The sequence below is a fragment of the Erpetoichthys calabaricus genome, chromosome 12, assembly GCF_900747795.2.
Source record: "Erpetoichthys calabaricus chromosome 12, fErpCal1.3, whole genome shotgun sequence".
In the NCBI taxonomy this organism is placed as follows: Eukaryota; Metazoa; Chordata; class Cladistia; order Polypteriformes; family Polypteridae; genus Erpetoichthys; species Erpetoichthys calabaricus.
This window is the reverse complement of record NC_041405.2, coordinates 108174125-108200341: the sequence shown is the minus strand read 5'-3', so window position 1 is coordinate 108200341 and position 26217 is coordinate 108174125. Positions and strand designations below refer to the sequence as shown.

The window sequence follows — 26217 nt, the reverse complement described above, 5'->3', positions numbered from 1 at the left end:
TGAAATCAGATGCAGTAACATTTCTCTAAACTTAAACATATTTGCTTAACCTTTAATTCTGATCAGGACAATCTGTACCGATTTTACCTCTATGACTTTCTCCAGTTCTCTATTACAATGTTATGCACCCCCAAATCAAGGTCCTTGGTAAATTGGCATCAATCACATGTGCAGGCATCGTGGAAGTAAGTTTTCCAGAAGTCCAAAATCAAAAAAGATTGGTACTTTATTAATGATTGTTTTAATACTTAAAAAAAAAAAAAATGTGATGTAAACTAAGCTAATGATTTTTAAATGACCAATATCTTTTCTGCTAATTAAATTTTACCTATGTACCATTGTGCCGTGTAGGTTTTTATTTGTAGCAAAATAATTTTAAATTTGCCTTTTTGCACACATTTTACAATTACATAAACTGATTTTTAAAGTTACTTAGCACATTGTCCCACAGCTCAGTAACATGGTTTCTAGACAATAGTAAAGCGCTGTAGTTTAAACATTGCACAGTTCCACATCAAAGAGACAATCTTATTTGTGTTGACAAACAATAGTCCAACCTCTTGAGGAAAGCTGTGGAACTGTTGCAGTATTTTATTTATATCTACATGTTTCTTCTAGAATGGTTGAGTTTTGCATTGCAATCTTACCCTTTCACCTCCATTTTCAAGAACAAGCAATGAAAACATGAGGAAAACATATGCAAAGAAGACTACAACATTGAAGCAAGGTGCAAGTATATACAACACAGAAAATGTCTACTGACGCATGTTCATGCATCAGTCTTTTCATGTTACAGCGTAAACTCAACTTTGCTAATTCCATAGAACTTCCTACAGTAAGGACTTAACATTATGTCAAACCGCTTACTGAGGCAAGACCAGAAAAAATGAGCATTAGGTCACTTCAGCACATCAATACATACTGTGGTAGAGTTAGGTTTAACTGCATTCAAAGTTATTCTGTGAAAAAACTTTTTGAACGTCATATTCTTTGATGAAGATGGATGGATGGATATATTGATAAGTGTAGCAATGGAAAAGGTGGATGCATTACATATCCTTTAGTATAGTATCTACCAGCATCACTAATACTTTAGAAGTTCAGTGGCTGCACCTTTTACCCTGCTTTACACATTGCTAGGTTTATTTAGTGGCTTATGCTCTGCAAACATAACCTTTGTTATATTGCTCTGTAGAGCTCATGACAGACTGACTACGGGATTATAGTTGCACATATTTAAAGCATTTCACCTTATAAAAATGTACAAGTATCACTCTCAAGTGGTATGTGCCTCTTATTATCCACATCTTTTTTGCAGATAGTGTCATTTTTGTACGTTCTGTGTTAAAATAATCTTAGATGGTTTTCCTTGTGAAGCATAAATAAACTGAAATGTCTTTACAAACAAATCTTTAAAATGTGCCCAAGAAACATATCTCTTTCAAATCACATGGAGGTTTTACCTTTTATTCATTATTACAAATAACAAAGCCTACTTGGCATATTTACAAATGATAATCAATATGTCAAAAAAATGTTAAATATTAAATTAAATTGGGGTCCACAACCACAGTCATGCAGATATTTCAAATAAGTATTGGATCCTTCTTTCATCCAACTGCTCCCACTTTACTAGATGCTGTATACATACAATTTATTCATAAGATTGTTTTTCATTGAAATTAAATGCTAACATAAGAAAACTACAAAAATAGACCACTTTCTCTGGCTTACCAGAATTTCACAATGTTGAATATTTTTCTAACATACAATCTTTGTATTAAAATATATATGCTTTAAAAGACAACGTCTGTGGTGAAAGTAAATTAGTAACTACATTATGGGCTATTTTATTTTGAAACAAGAATAGCTCTGAAAATAAACTGTATTGTTATAAATTTAAAACAACAAAGTATGCCTGCTTTTAAAGAAATAATTATATAGACGTGTCACCATTGTAACAGTAAAATCCTATAGTAATAATAAATGTATCCTGCCATTTAGATAAAAATTCCATGATTAGATAAAAATTAACAAGAACTTACGTATTGAGGGATCAGACATGATAACCATAACATATGTGTTAGATGTGAAGACATCAATAAAAGCAGCAAAATTGGAGTTTCTTACTTCCATACTTTGGAACGATGCTGCCAATTTGCTGTACAAAAAAATTAAAAAGAAACTGATTTAAACTGTTTATTCAAAGAATGTTAAAAGCTAGAGCAAACATAGTTGATATTACCTGCAGCTAAGTTTAAACTGTTTGATAATGTTACTGATTTTCTCAAATCTATGTGCATCACGTTGTTCCTTGCACTGGTAATGTGAGATCACCTAAGATACACACAAGAAAAAAGCTATTAATGACAAAAATATAATGTGGCCCACAACAAGTCATTTAAATTAAGCATGCTGAAATTTCAGAAATAACTATACATTTGCATTATACCTCTGTGACTTATAAGTTACCTAGTAGTGATAATGAAATAAATGTATAGTGTACACTTCAAATCTATAGGATTTAAGAGAACAGAGAGATTACTGCTGCTGTCTCCAGTTCCTGGGTCCAAATGTCACGCCTAATCAGTGTCTGTACAGACTTTATGCCTTTTCCCTGTGTCTACATTAGGGCTGGGTATTAGAACTGATGTTTCAATTCGATTTCGATTCACAATGTCCGATTAGATATCAATTTTATCTTTATTTTAATTAGTATGCACTAATTTATTTGACGTGCTGGCTTTTTTAGAGATTACTTAACCATGCATTGAGTACATTAAAAGAATGTGACAAATTTCATTAACACTTTATGTGAAGGATGCCTACATAGTGACGTCATAATATATGCATAAGCATGGAATGACATTTAAGAATCAATACATGATCAGCAATGAACTGTTAACATCAGCATTTGCAAGATGTGGAACAAAATCTCATTACTCTTTTATAAAAAAAAACACTTTTTCACACAACTGCACTCTTAACTATCGCCACATCAGAGACCATGCATATTTTGAGGGGTTCCTTATTTTAATACAATGCAGTGCCATTTACTTTATAAAATTACCTATGTTATCTAGTAAATAATATCATTAAATAAAATTATATATTGCTTCTTAATTATCAAATGTTATTCAGTAATCTATTAGCCAAATTTATTCCCCTATTAGACAATTTAAACTAATCTTGAATTAGTAGAAATTAAAGATATAGCGGGAAGATTCATGACTTTCTATAATTCTACAAATTACACATACAGTTGCTCACGTGTAACTGCTGTGTTAACTAGTCTTGAAAATGTGTCCTCACACTTCATCCTCAGACAAAAAAAGGAAGGGTTTAAAACAGAGATCTAGTGCTGAGGCTTGTTGACATTGATGCTGGTTGAATGGAACATGAGTGACAACTCCGTTAATATGATCTGTGCATGCAGCTTACAGAGCTACTTTACATCGGCTGCTTTGCACACAAGCTCATTTTGAAAATTCCAACAATTGCCTTCTTGCTATAATGGATGAGGCATGTGCTAAAAGAGAAGCAATGTTTATTGAACTTGTTAACAGAGTCTTGCGACTGATGTGGTCACGCAAAGAAACGGAGCATTGGAGGTACTAGAAAGGTTTTTGGAACAACGGCCAGCATCTTAGCAGCTCTACATACTGTATAGGCAGCGAAGTTGCTCCTGGTGTGACTGGCATGCAGCAAGCACAGTCATTTTTAATGTAATGACATGTGATAGTGACGTAGGAATCAGCTACCTTGGGTGTTCAGCTGTCACAAGTTAGGGCTAATGTCTCCACTGACCTTAGAGAATGGCAACGCTTTGCTTAAGATCTTTATAAAGCCTTGGTACAATAACTTCACTCATTTGCTTTCTATTTGGTATAACATACTGCAGTTCGAAAACTAGCATCATGTGTTGAAAGCCTCGTTGTCAACAACAGTGTAGGGTCTCATATCTTTACAGATAAGAACCACTATAGATTCTGTTATGTTTTGGGCACAAAACAAATTAAGGTTGAAATTAAACGCTGTCACCAGTGTAGATTGTTTAGGTTCTGCTCATTCGGGTGTCAACTGAGACAACTTTTTTGGGTGAATTTGGGATAAGTGTTATCTCAAATTGTTTGCTCTACCACAATACTTAACTTCTGAATTGCACATCTTACATATGGCTTTGCTTTTATCCAGCTGTGCTTTACCGATGCACTGTTTGAATTCGTAGTAAGTCCATCCATGTGATTTAAGTGTCGAAAACACCGATTTTAGTTTAGAAAGACATGCCAGTTTGTACAAATGTCCTATATGTAGATTTTTACTTATCTTCATTTAGTGTCAAAGACACCGATTACAGGTAAGGAGGACATGCTTCTTTGTGCAAAGTACAAGTAGTAAAGCTCTTTTCCCACAGAACTCCTTAACAGGTGAATTAGTGACATCTACTGGATCGGATGCCAAACATGAAGATAAGCAAAAATCTACAAATAGTCATAGAGCAGGATACAGATGTACTAGATCGGTCTTGAAAATTTAAGAATCGATATTGAACCCTTTAAATGAAAAATAAAGATTACTTGGAAAATCAATATTTTTACCCTTGCCTAGTCTGCATAGCTCTACCTCTAGATATTTTTTCCCATCATCTCCATAGAAGTGAGTGTTAGATTAACCAGGGTTCTAAACTGACCTGGTGTGAGTGTGGGTGCTTGCATTTGTTCCCAGTGTTGAGCTGACATCCTGACAATGGATGGTTGCTACACTGTACCCTATGCTCCTAGGATACCCTGCAGCACTCTGGAAAACCACATTAAATAGGTTGAGAATGTTACATTTGTTTTAATAGATTGTTTGTTATGAACACTACATTTCACATTAAAATTTTGACATTGAATGGGTTTGAGAGACAGATACAATAGTTCATCAAAAGCATACAAAATCAGATATGATACATTAAGCAACAATTTAAGTTCTTCCATCCATCTTTCAAACTGCTTTATCATGAACAGGGTCATGAGGAATCTGGAGACTATCATGGTAAGCATAAGGTGCAAGGTAGGATTTCATTAACTTGAAACCTGTTTCACAGCTATAAATCAACAATTTATTCAAAAAAAGGGAAGAGTCTGAAAAAGATTTTGTAATAGAAGCAATTAATTTTTTTAAGCTAAACAATTAAAATCAATATAAAATATCTATGATTGTAACATTTAGTTCTTACCAAAAATGTAGCTCTCTCAAACAGCAAGACTTCATCTGCCTCAATAATCTGAGCAAAATTACGTAAATTGGTTTCGAGCTGCTGAACATTAGGAATCAGCTGATAGACAATGCTGGACCAGGCCTGTGAATAAAATGGTTTTCTTATAAGATTTTGATCCATGTTCAAACCTTAATTAATAACCAGATTACTCTAGCAGATATTGTCAAATTCAAATCTGTATCCAAAAATATAATTATAACTATAAATGTGCATGTACAAACACTAATAAATGTATACGATATCTTAGTTCAAAGCATTGGCCAAATTATTACAGAATACCAACAGGAGTAATTCATACAGTGGAACCTTGGTTGTCGAACATAATTCATTCCTAAAGTCTGTTCAGAAACAAATTTGTTTGAAAAGTTAAACCGTTTTCCCATAAGAATTAATGTTAAATGGATTAATCCGTTCCCAAACTACAGACGATTGTTTATTTAAACCTTTATAAGCATACTTCATGCATAAAATCAAATACAAAAATAATGAAAATGAATAAATTCTTACACAAAAAGAAAAAACACAATAGATAAAATACAGACAATAATTTAAATTCACTTTAATTGTATGGAGTTCTTCGGTCCCATGGTGGCTTGTAGAACAATGCCAACTTTTGTCGACATGATGGGTTGAGGGAGGAAGTCAGCTGTAAATGTCAAAAAAAACAAACAAAAAAAAAACCGCACCATTACAGTAAAGGCAGTCCCTCTTGTGCTTGGAAGACTGTTAAACACGTTGACTTGATGTCTAATTCCCTGCATCTTTGTGAGTAGCGACAAGCAAACAACAGCATGAATGGCACTGACATCTGGCCAGAGAGTGACACGAATGCGCAAAGTAAAATACTCAGTGGAGGACTTTTTGCATATACTGTATCTTTTTATTTTGAACTGGATTCTGACTTGTTGGATTCAGATTTTGGTGCAAGTGACCTGGAGATCAAAATCGACAAAGAAAGTGAGGTACTGGCAACAGTTGATCGGTCCCTGCATCACCTGATCGTGGTGCCAAACATGTTTGTGTGGCTGATGCGCCTACAGCATCGATCACCTGGGACGGCTGCCACTTACAATGAGATGAGGTACAAACCAGATTGCGTTGCACTGTAACCTCCGCCACCCCTGGGCAATCGCAACCACTGTACTCCGAAACAGTGGACACACAGCAAGAGCAGCCACAGAACAAGCAACAGACATTTCATGTTGATTTATGTGCGTTTTTTGTTAAGATAATATGTTCGGAAAATGATGTGTTCAAGGGGAAAGTCATTCAACATAGGGTTCCACTGTATTTTCTAAAAATATGCTAGAGATTTTTCTATGTGCCAGATTTTATTGCTCAACAAACCAAGCATTACATTTTCCTTCCACTAATGATATTAAAAATGTAAACACTTTACATTATTATAATAAACAACAGAAAATTGGATTTTATTAACATGAATACCATCAAATATATTTTATTACAAGTTATGGAGTGGTGGGTGCTGATGGAGATGTGGCTCTTTGGCTAAAGGATCTGGGCTGGTAACTGGAAGGTTGCCGGCTCAAATCCCAGCAATGACACAAGGAATGCTACTCCACTGGGCCCTTAATCTGCAATTGCTCCAGTGGCACTACACAAATAGCTGACCCTGAGCTCTGACCCCAAAACTCTGAATAAGTTAGGGTATGCGAAAAAGAGAAGTTCCCTTCAGGGGTTAATACCATATACCAATGTTTTCAGGTAGAATAAGAACCTACACATGTATCCAAGATTTTATTATCTCTTGCAGTTTCCATTTACAAGGGGACTGCAGTGTATCATGAAGCATACTGTGACAGAAACAAAGATAGATATTTTTTTTAATATCCAAAAAATAATTTGAAGTATTTGTTACTGACTGAAAAATTATGTTCATTTTTCAATAGCAGATCTCTAGGTATTCAAATGGTAACTGCATCATAAAAACTGGGAATTGGCTGGACTGTTTTAAGTCCTGGTAAAACAGCTGTTCATTATATACACAAGACTATTATTGGACTAACTGCAAACTCAGAAAAGTAATGCTGATGACAGGATGCTCATTGCTTTTCAGTTATGGGACATTAGTAAATTCAGTGTGAAATAAGTAACCCATTTGTTTATGTATGGAAATATTGAACCAAACAACCATTCACACCACCCCTAACATTTTCGATAAAGTATTTATTAAATGACAGGAATAAGAAAAGTTAAAGAAATGTGAACTACTGTCATGTAATCAGTGCACAGTGTCTTTCAAGCTTAGTAGTAGTACAAATAAAAAAATACATAAAAAAATATATAAATTTTAGACAAGTAGTGTGGTTATGAATGCAATGTACTCCACAGGATCAAAAAACAACATGAAAATTAACCTGTAGCTAAAATTAAACATCATAAAAATTAAACAAGTCAAATTGAAATTCTGTTTTCAGGTTTTATAGGAATTCTTGAAACCTGTCATAAAAGTGTTTAAAAATTGAAGATGTACAATAAACTGCATTCACCAACAGTAACAAGGGCATTTAACATATACACCATTGATTAGTCTTGTTGCTCTGACCTGACAAGTAGCAATAACCAGAGTTTTGAAAGGATGAACAAACAAAAAAACCAAAAAACAGCTGGATAGTTACATTAATTTTACCTTATATAAAGTTTCATCCCAGATGGATGTCCTAAAGCAAGTACACTCCAGAGGTCGTGACAGTCTTTTTAAATCTTCTTCACGCTCTTTAAAAATCTATAAATATGAATGCATAAAAATATAAATATACAGAAAATTCATAGACACACATTTGTAGTTAAAAACATTTCCACACAGTACAACTAAGCAAAATTTTGTGACACCTAGTGTAAGTTTGAAAAATATTACAAAAAAGAAAGAAATTGTTGATATGCTGGCTAATTTTAAAGAAACACCAGTTCATATACTGTCCTTAAATCAATTTAAGATAAACTAAGGTTTCCACTGTTAGCTACCCATAGAAGAACAAGATAAAATGCAAGATAAACAGATATTTAAAGTAATAACAAATGAGCTGCTAGTTGACAAAATAGGTGCAAGATTTCAAACACATAGTTCGACTATATTTAACTTAAAAAATAAATCCACAATTCCTTCTCATTACTAAGCTTACAGTGCTTGCCATAAAGAAAAGAAATGTTTAAACTGAACAATATTATCATATTGTGATATACACACACACACTGCCATCCGTAATGTTTGGGACAAAGACACATCTCCACTCACCCCTTTGCTCTACAATTTAAAATTACAAATTAAACAATTCAGATGTGATTAAAGTGCACATTGTAGACTTTAAGGGTATTTGCATACATTTCAGTAATAACATGTAGAAATTACAACACTTTTTATACATGCCTTCCTCCTACTCCCTTAAGTAGCCTTTTCAGCATATGGAAAACACACTCAATTGTTTTGAAAAACTTATGTTGCCGTAACAGTACATTTGGTATCATTATATTGTTGTAGGATGAAGCACTGTCCAATGACTTTGGAGGCATTTACTGGAACCTGAGCAGATCAGATGTTCCTAGTCACCAAAGAATTCATTTTGCCACTGCCGTCAGCAGTTATTTCATCAATGAAGATAAGTGTGCCAGTACCTGTGGCAGCCATACATTCCCATACAACACCCCACCACCATCTTTAACAGATGAGATGGTATGCTTTTGATTCTGGTCAGTTCCTTTTCGCCTCCACACTTTGCTCTTGCCATCACACTGATACAGATTAATCTTCATCTCGTCTGTTCACAAGACCGGTTTTAAGTACTTTTTCGCAAACTGTAATCTGGCCATCCTGTTTTTGTTGCCAACTAGTGGTTTGCATCTTGCAGTGTGGACTCTGTATTTATGTCCTTTAAGTCTTTTGTGGATAGTCGTCTCTGACGCATACATAGCTGCCGCCTTCTGAAGACTGCTTGTGATCTTTCGGACGTGTGTTTGGGGCTTTTTCTTAGCCATAATATGGATTTTTCTGTCATCAGCAGGGGAGGTCTTCCTTATCCTAAAAGTCCCTTTGCGATAACAGAGCTCACCAGTGTGTTCTTTCTTCTCCATGATATTCCAGACAGTTGGTTTAGGTAATCCTAAGGTTTTACTGATGTCTTTGACTTCCATTGACACAGTACTCATCCTCATATTGAACAATAGCAACTACAGACTCTAAAGGGTAGAAGCAAGCCTAGGCATCTTATGAAAAAATGAAACACACCTAAGTAATCACAAACACCTGTGAGGTCAATTGTCCCAAACATTATGATGCCCTGAAATGTGGGTAACATGAATAAAAGAGTGTTGTAATTTCCTACATGGTATAACTGAAATATATAAATTCCCTTAAATTATGTAATGTGCATTTTAATCATATCTGCATTGTCTGTTTTGTAATTGTAAACTGTGGAGCAGAGGGGTAAATCAAAGAAAAATGTGCCTTTGTCCCACCCATTATGGAAGTCAATTGTAAGCGTATTGCTTAGTTAACTGCCCAAGATATTTTTAGACTTGCAGCAGATGTGAAAGTGCAGAAATAAGTCAGAAAAGTATAAATCATTTCTTTTTTACACTTATTCTAGAACTGTATTTTTCCAGGATGATGATAATTCACCACATACATATAATTTCCACATGGACAAAATTACTTCAAACAAAAGGCAACTTACACTAAAAGCAACACTTAAGGTGGTACGGAATCATGTAAAAATCTAAACGGATTACCCATTTAGTAGGAATGTATAGCCATACCCCCACTAATGGAAACAGACAAAAAAAAAAGGAAACTGATACGGTACTTTTCTGAGACTTCTATTCAGCTTCTTTCAAGAAAAACTGAACATTTCATTGAAAACCACTCTTTCAACAGTAAAGTGCATACAAGAGGCAAATCAATAAAAATGTATTCAGTTACTGCAGTTACAAGTCTTCTAGCTATCATGGTTTATATCCGTCTCACCAAATCTCTTTGGTCTTCTTGAACTAGATCCATCTTGTGCACCAAGCAAAAAACCTTTGCATCAGGTGAGTTCTGCAGAATGGCTTCCAGACAGGACTGGTAATAGTGCATGTCCTTCTCCAGTTCACGGCTCTCCACATCAAAAACATAGATTAGCACCTCAACATTTCTAAAAATGTTATCCCGCTGACTTGTGAAATAGTTTTCCATGAAAGTGTCCTGCCTTTAAAATGAACATGGAAATTATCAAACATCAAACTGATAAAACAATTCATTATGCATTTATTCATTCTTCTGAACTTAGCTTTCCAGGTTATGGGTTTTGGGCTACATACTCCTACCATTCACATAGTAAATGTAGAAATGGTTTTTATTCATGGATTTAACACAGTCATTTGGAAAAATTCTAAATTCTTTCCCAAATATAAACAAAACAATAATAATGAAAATGAGAAGTACCAGGGATAAAGAGTGCAAGAATGACTGGCAAGGATGTCTGGATATAACGTTTAATTAGGGAGTGTTCAAAGGATAGCCTGTTTGCAATCAATACACTACCAAAACAGTTTTGGTCTAAACAATAATGTTATTATCATACACATCTCAAAGTTTAGTTTTCTTTTTTGGTTTATACTAAAATGCTGCAGTTTTCATACACAACATTTGCATACCGGATTGGAATCCAAATGTTGTTATTTAAATAATTAACATCTGAAAAGTACCTGAATATCTACTATTTACTACATTTGGTAAATAAAAAGCAAATATAATGCAATATACCTAGAAAAATAGTGATGTTAAGAATGTTGTTGATTCTTCGTATGTATTTAATTAGTCTAAAATAGTTTTTTGTCTCTCTACTAATCTGTAAATAAAGACCTCCTTCAAGTACTATCATCTTCTTTTCCTTAAAGTTAAATTCAATCGCCAGTGTGAACATTTTAAAAACAGCTACACTGAAATTACAAACAGACTATCCTTCAAAAGATTCCATTACTGAACTACCAAAGCTGTCAGTATCACATGCAAGAACAGTGTTTTCTGATTTGGTAGGATATATATACCCCAGTCATTTTGTGTACAAAAGGTCTTTTTTGACAGTAAAAAATGGCCTCAAATAAACTATTTGCAAAATGCAATTGCGTTGGATGCCATCTCAGAAAAGGCCAGATATAATTGAACAAGCAAAATGAGTTTACACAAAAACTGATGGATGAATGGAAGCAAAGAAATGTTGCCATTGCTCAAGAAGTGTATTTCACAGTCAAGCCACAGTGGTAAAAGGATATTTTATCAAGATGTCTTTTACAACAAACCACCAAATGAGAGTATCTAAACAAGGCATTCTATCAGACCAAATGTGATCTGTTATGTAAGTGCTGTAAAGTCGCATCGTTTTGGCACAAAGGTGAAAACTCTTCTTTGTTCCAAAAAGCCAGATTATATGCAGTCGAACATTAAATGAAGTGCACACTTTGCCTTGTGAGTTACTGAAATATGAAATTTACTTTTATAATTCCCAACATTTGTGACTGAAACTTCTGAACAGGGAGCTGGCCAATGATTCACTTTTTTGTAAGCTTTTTACAGAGAAAACAGGAGGGCCCATATCTAAGTGCAGCATTTAATTCTCATTCTGATAACCTGTAAACCACAAACAGAGTGTAGTCCTCAAGTTAAGAATCACTGACATGAATAATCAAAGCCAAAATAGTTATCACGTAGTCTAATTCAACTCCGCCCAGTCAAACAGAAAAAGTTTTAAAACTAACATTTTCCTCTTTCCCAAACATGCTTCAGTCAAAAAACATTGTAAGAAGTGCAAATTGCAGAAAATGCATTATTAATTATATAGAAGATATTTGTACATTGTAAAACACATTAGTTTTCAAAAATTCACACATTACGTACTATAGATATTCTGGTATGGATCAATTCCACAAACAAAGAGGTAATCTCGAAAATCATTTTAACCCTTACATAAATGGAACTACAGTCATATGAAAAAGCTTGGGAACCCCTCTTAATTCTTTGGATTTTTGTTTATCATTGGCTGAGCTGTCAAAGTAGCAACTTCCTTTTAATATATGCCATGCCTTATGGAAGCAATAGTATTTCAGCAGTGACATTAAGTTTATTGGATTAACAGAAAATATGCATCACAGCAAAATTAGACAGGTGCATAAATTTCGGCACCCCAACAGAGATATTACATCAATGCTTAGTTGAGCCTCCTTTTGCAAATATAACAGCCTCTAGACGCCTCCTATAGCCTTTGATGAGTATCTGGATTGTGGATGGAGGTATTTTTGACCATTCGTCCATACAAAATCTCTCCAGTTCAGTTAAATTTGATGGCTGCCGAGCATAGACGGCCTGCTTCAAATCATCCCATAGATTTTTGATGATATTTAAGTCAGGGGACTATGACAGCCATTCCAGAACATTGTACTTCTCCCTCCGCATGAATGCCTTTGTAGATTTCGAACTGTGTTTTGGGTCATTGTCTTGTTGGAATATCCAACCCCTGCGTAACTTCAACTTTGACTGATGCTTGAATATTGTCCTGAAGAATTTGTTCATATGGGGTTGAATTAATCAGACCCTCGACTTTAACAAGGGTCCCAGTCCCTGAACTAGCCACACAGCATGATGGAACCTCCACCAAATTTGACAGTAGGTAGCAGGTGTTTTTCTTGGAATGCGGGGTTCTTCTTCCGCCATGCAAAGTGCTTTTTGTTATGACCAAATAACTCAATTTTTGTCTCATCAGTCCAAAGCACTTTGTTCCAAATGAATCTGGCTTGTCTAAATGAGCATCTGCATACAACAAGCGACTGTTTGTGGCGTGAGTGCAGAAAGGGCTTCTTTCTCATCACCCTGCCATACAGATGTTCTTTGTGCAAATTGTGCTGAATTGTAGAATGATGTACAGATACACCATCTGCAGCAAGATGTTCTTGCAGGTCTTTGGAGGTGATCTGTGGGTTGCCTGTAACCATTCTCACAATCCTGCGCATATGCCGCTCCTGTATTTTTCTTGGTCTGCCAGACCTGGTTTAACAGCAGCTGTGCCTGTGGCCTTCCATTTCCTGATTACATTCCTTACAGTTGAAACTTGACAGTTTAAACCTCTCAGATAGCATTTTGTAGCCTTCCCCTAAACCACGATACTGAACAATCTTTGTTTTCAGATCTTTTGAGAGTTGCTTTGAGGATCCCATGCTGTCACTCTTCAGAGGAGAGTCAAATAGAAGCACAACTTGCAATTGACCACCTTAAATACCTTTTCTCATGATTGGACACACCTGTCTATGAAGTTCAAGGCTTAACGAGCTAATCCAACCAATTTGGTGTTGCAAGTAATCAGTATTGAGCAGTTACATGCATTCAAATCAGCAAAATTACAAGGGGACACAAATTTTTGAACAGCCAGTTTTTCATATTTGATTTAATTTCATACAACTGAATACTGCTTCACTAAAAATCTTTGTTTGGAAAACACCCCAGTACTCAGATATTCCTAGGAAATGAAAGACATACCACTGTTAATTTTTTTTTGCTGAAAGTAAATTATGCAGGCTGAGAGGGGTTCCCAAACTTTTTCATATGACTGTAACTCAGACTACCTGTCAGGTCCCTTTCTTTCTTTTGGAATAAAAAAAAAAAAACCCAATGGAAAACCACTCTCCACAGAATACATTGTTGCTTAATTTCAGAACTGATTTATAGACTTAAGTGCACACTTTACACATGTTTTTAGGCCTAAACTAATACACAGGATTATAGTTCATCCAGTTTTACATAGATCCAACTCACAGCGTAAATAAAACTCAAAACCCCTTCAAACAGGCCCAGGGATGAAGGAGGTCTTTTCTATTTATTTTGTACTTACAGGCTTGTTCCAAAAGAACCACTTGGTATTACAATTACAAGCACTCATTTTTTGGAATTATAACCTTGCAAAACTATGTTGTAACACCAAGACTTAACCAATTTATAATGGATACAAAAGAGGCATATTAGTATAAGGTAGACAATGGTAAAAGCTGAGACCATTAACGCTGTATTTACCAATAAACTTACTTATTTGAAAAACAATACTTTTAGCATATAAACATCTACAGATATAATCGAAAAGGAAACAAATTTCTGACTTACCCTCCACAGTCCCACAGGTTCAACACTAGATTACCCAAGAACCTCACATGGGAGTGCTCTACATCGACTGCATTTAGGAAAGAACATACTCTTTTAAAATGTAATATTTAAAGTTTTATACCTCTTCAAAGCCATCCAAAAACAGAAGGCCCAAATGTTAAAAGAAAATGCTTACTTGTAGCTCCCAAACGTCGTGTGTCCCTTGCAATATAATTAGCAAAAATAATAGACCTCATGCTTGTCTTCCCAGATCCACTCTTTCCCATCAGTAGCACCTGTGTAAAAATAGGTTTGGTTTAAGTCTTATACACAGTAATATTCTATTAAGTGGAATTGCCACTCAACAATAGTTAACTCGTCATCTGGGTATTTTTTTTCGGTTTGAAGGCTTAGTGTTCTTTCAGTTGAGTGCACTTCCATCGACATTTTCCGCATTGAGTAAACAACATTGGACCACTAACATCTTTAAATTAACAGCTATGTGAGCCTTTCTGGTAGTTACCCTCCTCAAACAAGTCAAACAACATGAGAACATGAACAGATCAAACTAAACTTTTTGCAGGTGTGCAGGCTGGGGAGGGGTTGGTGAGGGGTTCTAAATAAATACATACATAATGTTCAAGTTTGATATTTAGAACATTGACCAGGAAAAACGTTTTAGAAGCAACACAAGCTTGACGCTCTTATTTTGCTTGAACAGAAAATATGCAAATATGTATCAGCCAGAACAGCACCAGATGAAAATTCCTTGAATTGTTTTACAGCTATTTTCGTGTCTTTGCTAGTAAGCCTTGACAACTGCCTGATAAGTAGCGACACTCCAGTCAATCGGTTTATCTTCACTCCAAATTACTCAATTGGTGATCGCTAAATTAGCTGATCTCAAAAAAACTTTTTAGAATTTGTTTTTTTAAGCTTTATGGTAATTTAGTTATAGTGCTCCTTTATGTAATCTTAGCACAGTACTTTAGGAAGTGCACATTCCATTTTGCTGCCAGAACTTCCTGTAAACAGAGAACAAACCATCAGATTTAAGAGAGCGGGATGATTGGAATGTTGACATGAAAATGGAGTTAATAAATTCAGAAAAGGGAATCTGAGGAGTAGCCATTTGCATGGAGAAGAACAGCACATGTGTATGCTGACCAGATGAACTTGGTGTGGAAGAAAAGCAAGGCGTGTCTTTAGGAAGAATAAAAAGAATCTCCTTTAACAAGATAAAATCTTTTTGATTGTATATTTTAAGCAAATTTAAATATTTTTTTGGTCACTGAACAATAAGTCTACCGAATTTCATTTAGTTAATAAAAAATTAATAAAAAATAAAACAGGTTACACCTTTTGTCTACAATTGAACTATATAAATACCTCTTTAATACAGAACACAAGGCTTCTACATGGCTGGTTATGTAGGAGCTTATTGTTTAAAAAAAACAAACCATGATCACTAAAATAAACATTTATTATCCTGAAACTACTTTATACAGAACATGGCCTCTGACTTCCCTATTTTGTGTGTGCTTAGACTGTAGTGGAAAGCAATAATAAAGATGAATCAACTTTTCTGCCTATCCATGTTTCTATTCTACTTTGTACAATATTCACCCTCATAGAAAAGCCTTTGCTTATTTACTAACCAACTCCAGTCTATCAGCCTATTGACGTTTTAATCACTGCACGTACACTGGCTGTTTGCTAATGCCACAGTGTATGCAGTTAGCAGTGACAGGGAGTAGATAATCACCTCTACAGATTAGTATTAAAATTTTGGCTTCTTTATCAATAGCAGCTCTCAGATCTCAGTACCAGAATTGTCCCAAAGCTTATTCTACAAACCCACTCCATAACCAACGTCTTACTCCAGTCTTTCTGGTGTGCCGTGTCATTGAGCCGCACTACACACCACTTCTGGCTTGAATCATAAAAAATGTGCATTGATGCAATAATACTGGGTATTTTACGTGAAGTGTCAATCGTGTCGAAGCAATGTGGTTTAGTTAAGTCACCTGCAGTTCTAAGCATATTTTTTCCCCCAACTACTCCGCTGAGGGTTGGGAGTGGGTTTGAGGAGAAACTTGACATTTACATTCAGTACTAAAAATCCCAATATGTTAGTACCATACTGTAATTTTGGGTTTTTCTCTACTTTGTCAGCTCCAGTATAGGTCTGGGCTGGAGATTCAAACCCAAGACAATGGATTCATTAGGCAGCAGTAATGACCACTGCAACAATGTAACAACTATAACACTCACTAGGGCTTTACTCAATTTAGGTTAATGTTCCATTACTCAACCGTTTTACAATGTACCCTAAGGTTGTCTTTTTAGCCAATTATGCACATTGACTTCAAGACTGAAAAACCTGTGTCAACATAAACTCCAAAATCTGATTCAAAGTTTGCTTCTTTTTGCAGCACTTCACTCATCCTGTATTTAGGGTGTTGCATAACAAAAAAGCATGCTGTGTTTCTCTCTTTTTTTGTTTTTACTCTTCCACTGGGAAGACCCGATACCAGAATTATTGTATTCAATAACAATGTCAGAGTCATGATACTCAATACCAAGGCAAAAAATTGAAATCCCATTCAGTGGCTTTTTCATAATAGTATTCTTTGTTATGTTTTTTTAAAGGTATAAAATATGATTCATTTTAGGATGCAATTTCATGTGGCAAATTAAAACACCCCAATTGTGAAGAAATAAATTTGACTTGAAACCTGCAGAAAACATTTAAGAATGATTTTCTTGCTTTCCCATACTGCACCTAGTGTTTCTGACTATTTAAAAACACATTTTTGTAATTTATAGCATTTGTTGTTTAAAACAACTATTTCAAACTTTATTATACTGTTAATCAGTACTGACCAACAAGACAACAATTTCTGCTTCTAGAACTCATTTTGATCCTGAGACCAAATACGACATATTATTCACAAGGCAGAAAATTAAAATACTGGTAATTTAGCCACTGAGATGTTTAAAACTTACTGCTCTAATACAAGGCATAAAATGTTGTCTCCTTGATAACAAGTCGACTCAAACAAAATGGTAAACATAGTGGCAATAGCTAAAATGAATGGTTAACATTTCATCAATCTTACTACTGACCAGTTTCCAGAACATTAAAACTACCATATTTTTTTTATACAAAATGTATGCAACTTGGGATAGATGTTATATGGGCAAACTAAACTTAATACAGCACTTCTTTAAACATTTGCCGCCATGAAAGTCAACTCAGCTTTCTCTTATGTAACACAAATATGTTATATAGAAATTAACTTTTCACATTTTCATAAAATTACTTTAAGGCTTACCTTTTTCTTCATGGCTGTACTCGACATCGCACTCCTTAACTGTAACAGCAATTCAGTTACCCTGATTCTGGGTCCAGACTACAAACTCTCTTGTCGGTGCCTCAATGCCTCTTCTGTTCTTCTTCCTTTACACCCTAGAACTAAAAACAGTAAAGTATTTTGTTCTACTCCTTCTGAAATAATCTGCCAAAAATCACTTGTCTAGAAAGTTTAAGAGTCTGCAATTTAATGATGCACTATATAACAAAATATTGATTGCTTGATGGCAGGAAACCCTGCATGAGCAGAACCACACATTCCAAAAACTTTGCATCATACATGACACACAGGATATTTTGGATGTTACACAAAATGTCTTTCAACCTGCAACTCTGCATTTTTTTTTTTGTTTGGTGTTTCCCAATACAGATATAAAAGGTGATGTTTGCCTTAAACAGGAACTCCCATCCACTCCCCCCAAAAAAGAAACTTGAGGAATAATAAAAAATGCACAAAAGGATAGACAAAATCAAAGCTGTAACACAGCAGCTCGGTTCTTGATTTCTTATAGTATAGCTCTTTCATCTGCTCACCTCTTATGTAGCACCAAAGCATTCTTGATTTGTCAACACCTAACTGTTTCCATATATCGCACTCTTTGCTTCTTGCAAACCGCTCTCCTCCATACTTAAAACCCATGACCCACAAGTCTGAAGAGGATTTAAACTGCTTCCTTGCATTACCTGTTGTGCTTTGGGTACAAAAACATCCCCTTGTGGCCCTTGGTACAACTGTCCAAGAGATGTGGTAAGCATTACAAAGGTCAGGTCCCTTAAACAGGTTTTGGACAACGCGGTGCCATGTCTCTCCGTCAATCATTTTCAGCCTCCTACTAGGAAGGAAGGATAACAACAGCTTCTTGCAAATCCTTAACCTTAAAAGTGTGACATGGCCATGACTGCTGCACAGAGGACTTAAGATCTTTTAGTCTCTTGACAAGACTCAGTTGGCCTGGTATCATTCTGCTACATCCATCCATGCATCCATCCATTTTCCAACCCGCTGAATCCGAACACAGGGTCACGGGGGTCTGCTGGAGCCAATCCCAGCCAACACAGGGCACAAGGCAGGAACCAATCCTGGGCAGGGTGCCAACCCACCACAGGACACACACACACACACCAAGCACACACTAGGGCCAATTTAGAATCGCCAATCCACCTAACCTGCATGTCTTTGGACTGTGGGATCAATCAGATAACTTATTATAATCAAGTCACAGGCTTACTGCTGTTAACATGTGCAAATAAATACTAACTTTTATACCATGTTTAATTTTAAATTTGACACCATACTTAAATAAAAAATAAAGAAGTATATTCTTAAATACTGAAAAATAAAATGTGACAAAAGTAGCTTAATTTTAACCTCTTCAATTCAAAAGTCAATTGCCTGTGTACAAAAACAACAATTTTCACTTCGCTTTACTAAATGCATAAAGAGGCACTGTAAAGTCATATTTTTAATACCTTGAAAAAGAGAGTGATACTTAGTACAAATAACTACACTCATCTGAAAAACAGTGGCTGCTAAGAACCATCAACACACAGTTAAAACCCGTCCGATTGGGCGATATAAAAGACAACAACACGACTTTTGCAAATAAAAACGCGTGGTGGTAATGGAAAAAAACACACAAACTGGTATAAACACACAAAACTGACCTACTGCTAACATCTTTCCAGTCCTGACAATAACGATGACCAAACTATAACTGCAGTTTCTCGTTTGAACTACTCAGCTTTAACAAGGACAATTTGCTTGAGCACTATATAAAATAAAGTAAGTCTCCTACCAACCAACGTCTTCAAAACTGTTTAATCCAATTTGTCGTTGAAGGAGTGGCTGCCACCGATTTATCGGGAGCAAAGCAGAAACCAGCCTTGGACAATGTACCTCTGGGCATATTCCCGTAGAACTTCCTTTTTTGACAAAGAGTCAAATTTGACTTCCAAGTTACTCTAGCAGACAGATCTTTTTTCTGGAATGCCCAGGGTAAACAAATAATGACACGAGAAAAACGGGCAAACTGCACCCATGCAGTGAACTGGCAGAGCCCTGAATCCAGTTGTCTGCACCCCAATGCACTCACACTCCTCACCTCCATACAACAGACTGATATTCTGGATTTTCTACACACTTAAAAATCATGAAAGGCCAAGGTGTCTCTTTATACAGGTTTGAACCACAGTTTACAATTTAAAGAAACACAACTATAGATCAATTTTCTTAACCCGTGTATTCCGGGCAAGATCGCGGAAAAGCTGAAGCCTACATAAAACAACGTACTAAACATACCCTTTACTTTCTAGAATTATTGCTCAAGGAATCGGTTAGATTTAAAGTGTCCCGTGCCCTCGTCAGGTTACAAACCACTTACAAGAAATTACAATGCTATTACGTATATCGATTGCTTGGCCACTCACCGTTTCTTTACCTCCTTACGTGTTTCATTTCTTTTATTTATAGGCTAAATTGCTTAGCAGGCCCCGAAACACACAGCACTTACAACTTGACCCACTCATGTGATACAAGCAACTTCTCCAAATGTCACGTGTGACCAAAGAGCGACTCATTTCCGCTTTTTCGAATTGAACGACGGGAGTTGTAGTGATATTTAGCCAGCACATTTATTAGAAAAGGAGCCATTCCGTGATCTTAAATTTGAAAGCAAGTATACTTTATTGACTATCTAAATCTTTATAGCTGCTTACTAGGTCCTTTCCTTTTTTTACATGTAAAAGTTGAAATGTTTGAATTAGCGTGCAATGCCCTAATTCGGTGCGTTCTTAAGAAATGTAATGATTAATTTCATAAAGTAGAAGTGCATAATAAACTAGAATAGTTGCGTCAGTTATTTGAAATATTAAAATGTATGCTTAAATGTTTAAAGTCTAAATATTCTTGTTTGTATTGTACTTTTATTCATTTTTCACCCTCTGAAACAGATCTATAAAGGGATAGATCCCTAGTAAAGGATCACAAATCAAAAATAACATCAAATTCATTAAGATCAGTGACCTTAAAAGATCTAAAACAATACCCCACATGCTTGAGTTTGAAATTGGTCGTTTTTTCTTACTGAGAATAGCTATTAGAAGGCATGGATCACCAGTAAAGAATCAAATATCAGGAATTTTTTCATATTTGTTTTGTAGCAACCTTGGAATAGCATAAAACGATATTTCTCATGCCTGTATTAACAATCCCCATCTTTTTGAAGTGTTGTGAAGTTTTGTGAAAAGAAGTAGTAACTTCTTCTTAAGGTCTAGAGCACCAAAAATAGGGGGGTATCCCAAAAGCTTGATGTCTTGCATAACTAGACATCTAAGCGAGTCGAATGGTATATCATAAGTAGGCATAATACAAGGGGAAACCCCAAAGTCAAACAGTACATCATACATGTGGATTTCCTTGTGCCAATGAGCCAAGAGGTGCCAGACAAAAAAAATGATGTCAAAGCCTCCATATTCAATTCTTATGAACACAAAACTTGCTGTCTAGTAAATGAAGGAAGAACAGATGCCAATTTAGCAACTGTATCACTTTGTCATCATTTTTCCAATGCCCCCACAATGTAATGAACTTTACCACAAACTTATGTTAGGCAAAAAGGAGCTTTTTTCTTCATAAATCTGAGAGCATCCAGGACTGTACTGTATGGGTCAGTGGTTCTCAAATTGTGGGGCGCGCGAAGTAACAAAAAAGGGGACGTGAAGATGTGAAAAAAAGAAAACAAGAATCGAAAATATGAAAAATACATCTATTGAAACCAAAATAAATTAACTTAAACTACATTCTGATACTAGAGAAATAAATATAGAGTTAGATAAATGTTGATAAAAGTTAAGTAGGTATAATAAAATATGCATCTATGATATATCATTAATTAAAAAAGAACAAATTGGTATTAGTGGGCTCCTTTCAAAAAAATGTTATGGGGGCGCGATTAAAACTGTTATGAAAACTCGGGTCGCAAATACTTAAAGGTTGAAAAATGCTGGTATAGGTGTTATATTTCGGCTAGGGTTCCTCCTCTGGCTGGTGTTCAAATCCATGTTGTATGTCCTTTTTATTCTTGGTTGACCCATTAATTTATTCTAATGTTACTTTTGTTAATTATCTGCTATATTTTCTTTGCCTGTATTATATTCCATGTGCTATGTGGGTGGTCCCCCTAGAGGTGGGGTCACCTGTCAGTCACCACCAGGAATGGGCCTGGTTTCCCACAGTTTCTTGTGGTTCATCTGGATGTGCTTAGGAGTGGCGAGTCACTTGTGCCTTATGATTTGTTATGCTTTCTGATTATTAGATTTTTTGACTTTATGCATTTTGACATTGGTTCTGGACTCTGTATTGGGATTTGTTTGTTTGGTTTGCGTTGTATTTCAAGCAACTCCTCTTTGCTTTTTGTGCTCCACAGCACTTGCTTTTATTATTTATTTTTGTAATCAGAACATAAGTTTAATATGTCATTGTCCTCTGTACAAATATATTTTATAAATCTACTTTTCTTCTACTCACATGCACAGTTGACACAGATTTAGCACAGAGGCTCATCATTTAGAACTGCTAGGCAAAGCATAAGACAAGACAGATAAAGACAGCTGAGGAAACGTGCACTATTTTTCATTTGTCAGAGTCAGCATGAAATTGTATCCTCTTTGCCTTCTTTGGAATTGTATTATTCACCTAAGTGGGGGCCAACACATGAAGAAAGTGTATAAAACCTTGGAACATTGCCCGGCACACCTTTGAAGACGACGGATGGGAGATAACGTCATCCGATCCTGAAAATCCTTCCAACGCAGTGGTGAAAATAGCAGACTATACACATCGTGGCCCCACTCCCGAACTGTGTTCTTGCCATTGGCTTCCTTCGTCTGTTATGCAGCATAAGCTGTCATTACAGAAAGCTAAGTAATTTGTCCTATGTGATTTCTTACTGCTATATCACTAAGTGAAGGGTATCACCTTTTAATATCATATCTATATAGATTCGGGTTATGTAACACGCCGCAATTACAAAAGAACTCATTCCAACAAGGGAGCTAACGCCCCTGCTGGATACAACTACCCAGGATTTTTGAAGGGGTTTCCCCCTCTAGTGGGCATTTTTGGACGTTTTTGGGACTTACATGGTATGGGACTCCTAATCATAACAATGATTAAATGTTTGATACTGTATGTAACCAGTAAATGAAGTTCTCTACAATTAATGGCTCTAACAATAGAAGGTGAACTGTCATTTTGCCGGTCTGCTGAATTTTTAATATACGTTAGGTGAGAAGACTAACAGATGGGTAAAATGGGTACCACTACAATGGTGTGTGCTATGAACCTTCATAAGTGGACTGAAATAGATTTACTTTAACTACATGCCATGCATGCACATGCTTAGGTCAGTAAGAACATTTAGATTTGGTGTGTTCCACAAATGAGAGGTTGGGGAGCATGAGCTGATAGTGGTTAGTGTTACTTTTTGTAAGAGCTGGACAGTAGTGGATGACCCCGGTCCTGGTCCTAACCAATCTGTGTCTATCACATGACTTGGATTTCAGATCCAGTTTCCAGCCTAATGTTTCTGTCTTTCTGATTGGTGAATGGAGCAGACTGCATTTTTTGATATTCTGAAACAATATTGTAAAGTCTGGACCTGATTCGGAACCATGGTAATAATGTCCGCAGGTGGCATTAAGTAATATTTGGTCACCTGGACAGAAGTGTAAACAAGAGATTGCCAAGAGGAAGATGGTCTTGAAAGAAAGTCACAAGGAGTGAATTGCAGTGCTGGACAGGAATAACAGATTATGAGAGAGGAGAGGGAATGGATGGAGGCGTGCTTAATTAAGAACCGTTCAAGCAGAAGTAATAGTACAGGACAAGTAACAATGCACCATCTCCACTTCCACTTCCTCAATAACGACCAGGTGTAGAACCTCTTTGTTGTGGCGAAAGTCAATGACCATTTCCTTGGATTTTGCAGATGTCAAGTTGCAGATAATTCTTTCTACAAAAAAAAAACCCAAAACAAATACTTCCGTCTGACCCCTTTACTCTACCTCATCCCTCATATCAAAACACCACATTAGTGCAGAACCATCTGTGAATTTTTGCAAGTCACATGACCTGATAGTGTTATATTTATAGTTTGAGGTTTACAGAGTGAAGTGAAAAGGAGACAAGATTATTCCTTGTGGTGCTCAAGTGTTGCTCACATCCATATCAAAAACACAGTCTATGAGTCTCACAAACTGTGGTCTGCCCAACAGATAGTCCATTATCCAGGACACCACAGGCTCATCCACCTGCTTATCTCTGTGTTTACCCTTAACAAGGATGGTTGGATGATATTGAAGGCAATGGATAAATCAAAAACATACTCCTAATAGTGCTGCCAGCTTTTTCCAGGTGAGAATAAGCCTTGTGGAGCATGGACATCCTCCACTCCAATCCTTGTCCGATAGGCAAGCTGCAGTGGGTCCAGCTGGTTTACTACAAGAGAACTCATATAGTCCAGGACCAGTCTCTCCAAGGTCATCATAATGTGAGATGTAAGTGTCACTGGTCTGCAGTCATCAAGTGAAGAGGTGGCTGCCTTCTTTAGAACAGGAACAATGCAGGATGTTTTCTGCAGTAGTGGAACTTTCTGAAGCCTTAGGGACAGACTGAACAGGTGACAGAGGACACCACAAAGTTTTTTGGAATAGGCCTTAAGAACTTAAAAATTGACTCCATCTGGTCCCGCAGCTTTTCCCATGTGTAGCTTCCTCAGTTGTATCTTTACTTGTCTTCAGTTATGGACAGGCCACACTTATGGTCAGAAATGGACTCATCACTGAATATTCCAGTTGACGTGGTAGGAGTTGTTGATGTAGTAGGAATGGTGTGGGGGGTCTGATCATTGGAAGAAAGTGGCAGTGGGAAGGAAAATCTATTAAACATCCCATTCTATCACCTAAGACCTGGATTGCTTGAGTCCGGTAATTATGTCCAATTCATTCCAGCGATCTTTCATGTTATTCTGAGTGAGTTTGTTTTCTATTTTAGCTTTGTAATGTTCCTTTCCTTCACTCAGCTTTTTTCTCTGGTACTTGCTGGGTGTCCTTCAGAGCTTCTATGTTGCTGAATTTGAATGCTGTCTTTTTATAGAATTTCATAGAAAATATGGGGGGATGATGAAGAGAGACACGGCACATGACTCTGGAAGAGTAAATACAGCTTTAGAAACAGTACAAATATACTTGGCTAGCTTTAGTAACTGTTATTTTATGTGGTGTTTCCCACGGTCATTACAGTGGAAAGGTGATTCCCCTGAAAGTACAGCTGTGAACCATTCATTATTAAATATAGGCACCCTTTATCTGGATATACTGTCTTTTGGAGTGTGTGTTTCAGTCTTTCCATCTTGGTTCTCATTACAGTATTATTTTTTACATTGTTGCGAAGTGGTCACAACTACGTGCACCTTAGCTCAATATCCTAGTTTATTATGTTTCCTTCTTCTTATTATTCTCATTCTATTTTTATTATTATTATTGTGGTGAAGCTTTAGCATTAGTATCAGAAAACTACAAAATGTCATTATTAGTGCCTATTTGCAGCTAGGGGTAGCATATAAATGTGACATCTTTCATTTTCAAACATGTATTCCAACTCTTTGTTGTTAGTAGGGGTACAATGTTTTATAACAACTTCTCATGTTCAACTCTGAGGTAGGACAAATTTCACATTTTTATCCTAGTCAGATTTTAGTGCAGTTCCTAGGAGTAATTCTGAGATGTTTGATAAATACATGCACAGGTCTTTAGATCTGTGGAATGACAGCACTAACCATTGTGCTGCCCTTTCTAAATAATCAGGCTACTGTAATTGTTAATTCTGTACATTAACTAATTCTTTAAAGTAAAATAACCATACATTTTTGGTCTGCTTTAATTAGAAGATACCTCCCACAAGTAATAGTCTTCCTGTTCAAGAAAGCCTGACACTAGTTTCACATGTCCTCTTCTGTACACAGTATGGTGCTTGATGTGAGCGGTCAGGCATCTCTGAAGACTCTCAAGCACAGAATGGAAAAACAAATGGCACTGTCAACACTAGGTGACAAATGGCTGCAGCTAATGTAATCTGTTTTTAATTAAGCTAAAGAAAAAATGGAATTCTCTTCTGTGCTCCATGAACCCTAACATGGCTAATGTATCTTAAACATGAGCAAATCTGAAAATCGTGCCAGTTCACGGATTATGTTTAGGAGAGAGCAAGATTTTATTAGCTTAACCTCATGCAACTTCCATCTTCCTGTCAACAACGGACAATTATAGAAACATTATTGTCTCTTTCCATTGTTTTACCAAATTATGAGCACTTGAACAGACATTTGCTTATGAGCCAAAAGAGATATAGACAACCAGCACCAATTAATATTTAGTGAGAATTTCAATTAATAAATAGAG

The 26217-nt window shown here is 36.1% G+C and overlaps 2 protein-coding genes across 2 annotated transcripts in view; one reads left to right on the top strand and one right to left on the bottom strand.

The window, feature by feature from the left end:
- Positions 1-20334, bottom strand: part of rraga (Ras-related GTP binding A) — a 30607-nt gene extending 10273 nt beyond the window's left edge. The window contains exons 1-9 of the mRNA XM_028815977.2: positions 20188-20334; positions 17723-17862; positions 14581-14680; positions 14406-14472; positions 10245-10467; positions 7914-8009; positions 5222-5344; positions 2246-2337; positions 2046-2161 (exon numbers count right to left, since the gene is read on the bottom strand). Of these exons, the coding sequence (XP_028671810.1) occupies positions 2046-2161; positions 2246-2337; positions 5222-5344; positions 7914-8009; positions 10245-10467; positions 14406-14472; positions 14581-14680; positions 17723-17749 (844 nt within the window). The 5' untranslated portion in view covers positions 17750-17862; positions 20188-20334. The remainder of the gene's footprint in view (positions 1-2045; positions 2162-2245; positions 2338-5221; positions 5345-7913; positions 8010-10244; positions 10468-14405; positions 14473-14580; positions 14681-17722; positions 17863-20187) is intronic.
- Positions 20335-24194: 3860 nt separating this feature from the next.
- Positions 24195-26217, top strand: part of LOC114663127 (growth hormone secretagogue receptor type 1-like) — a 28926-nt gene continuing 26903 nt past the window's right edge. Inside the window, exons 1-2 of the mRNA XM_028816884.2 lie at positions 24195-24315; positions 24559-24620. Coding sequence (XP_028672717.1) covers positions 24195-24315; positions 24559-24620 — 183 coding nt within the window. The remainder of the gene's footprint in view (positions 24316-24558; positions 24621-26217) is intronic.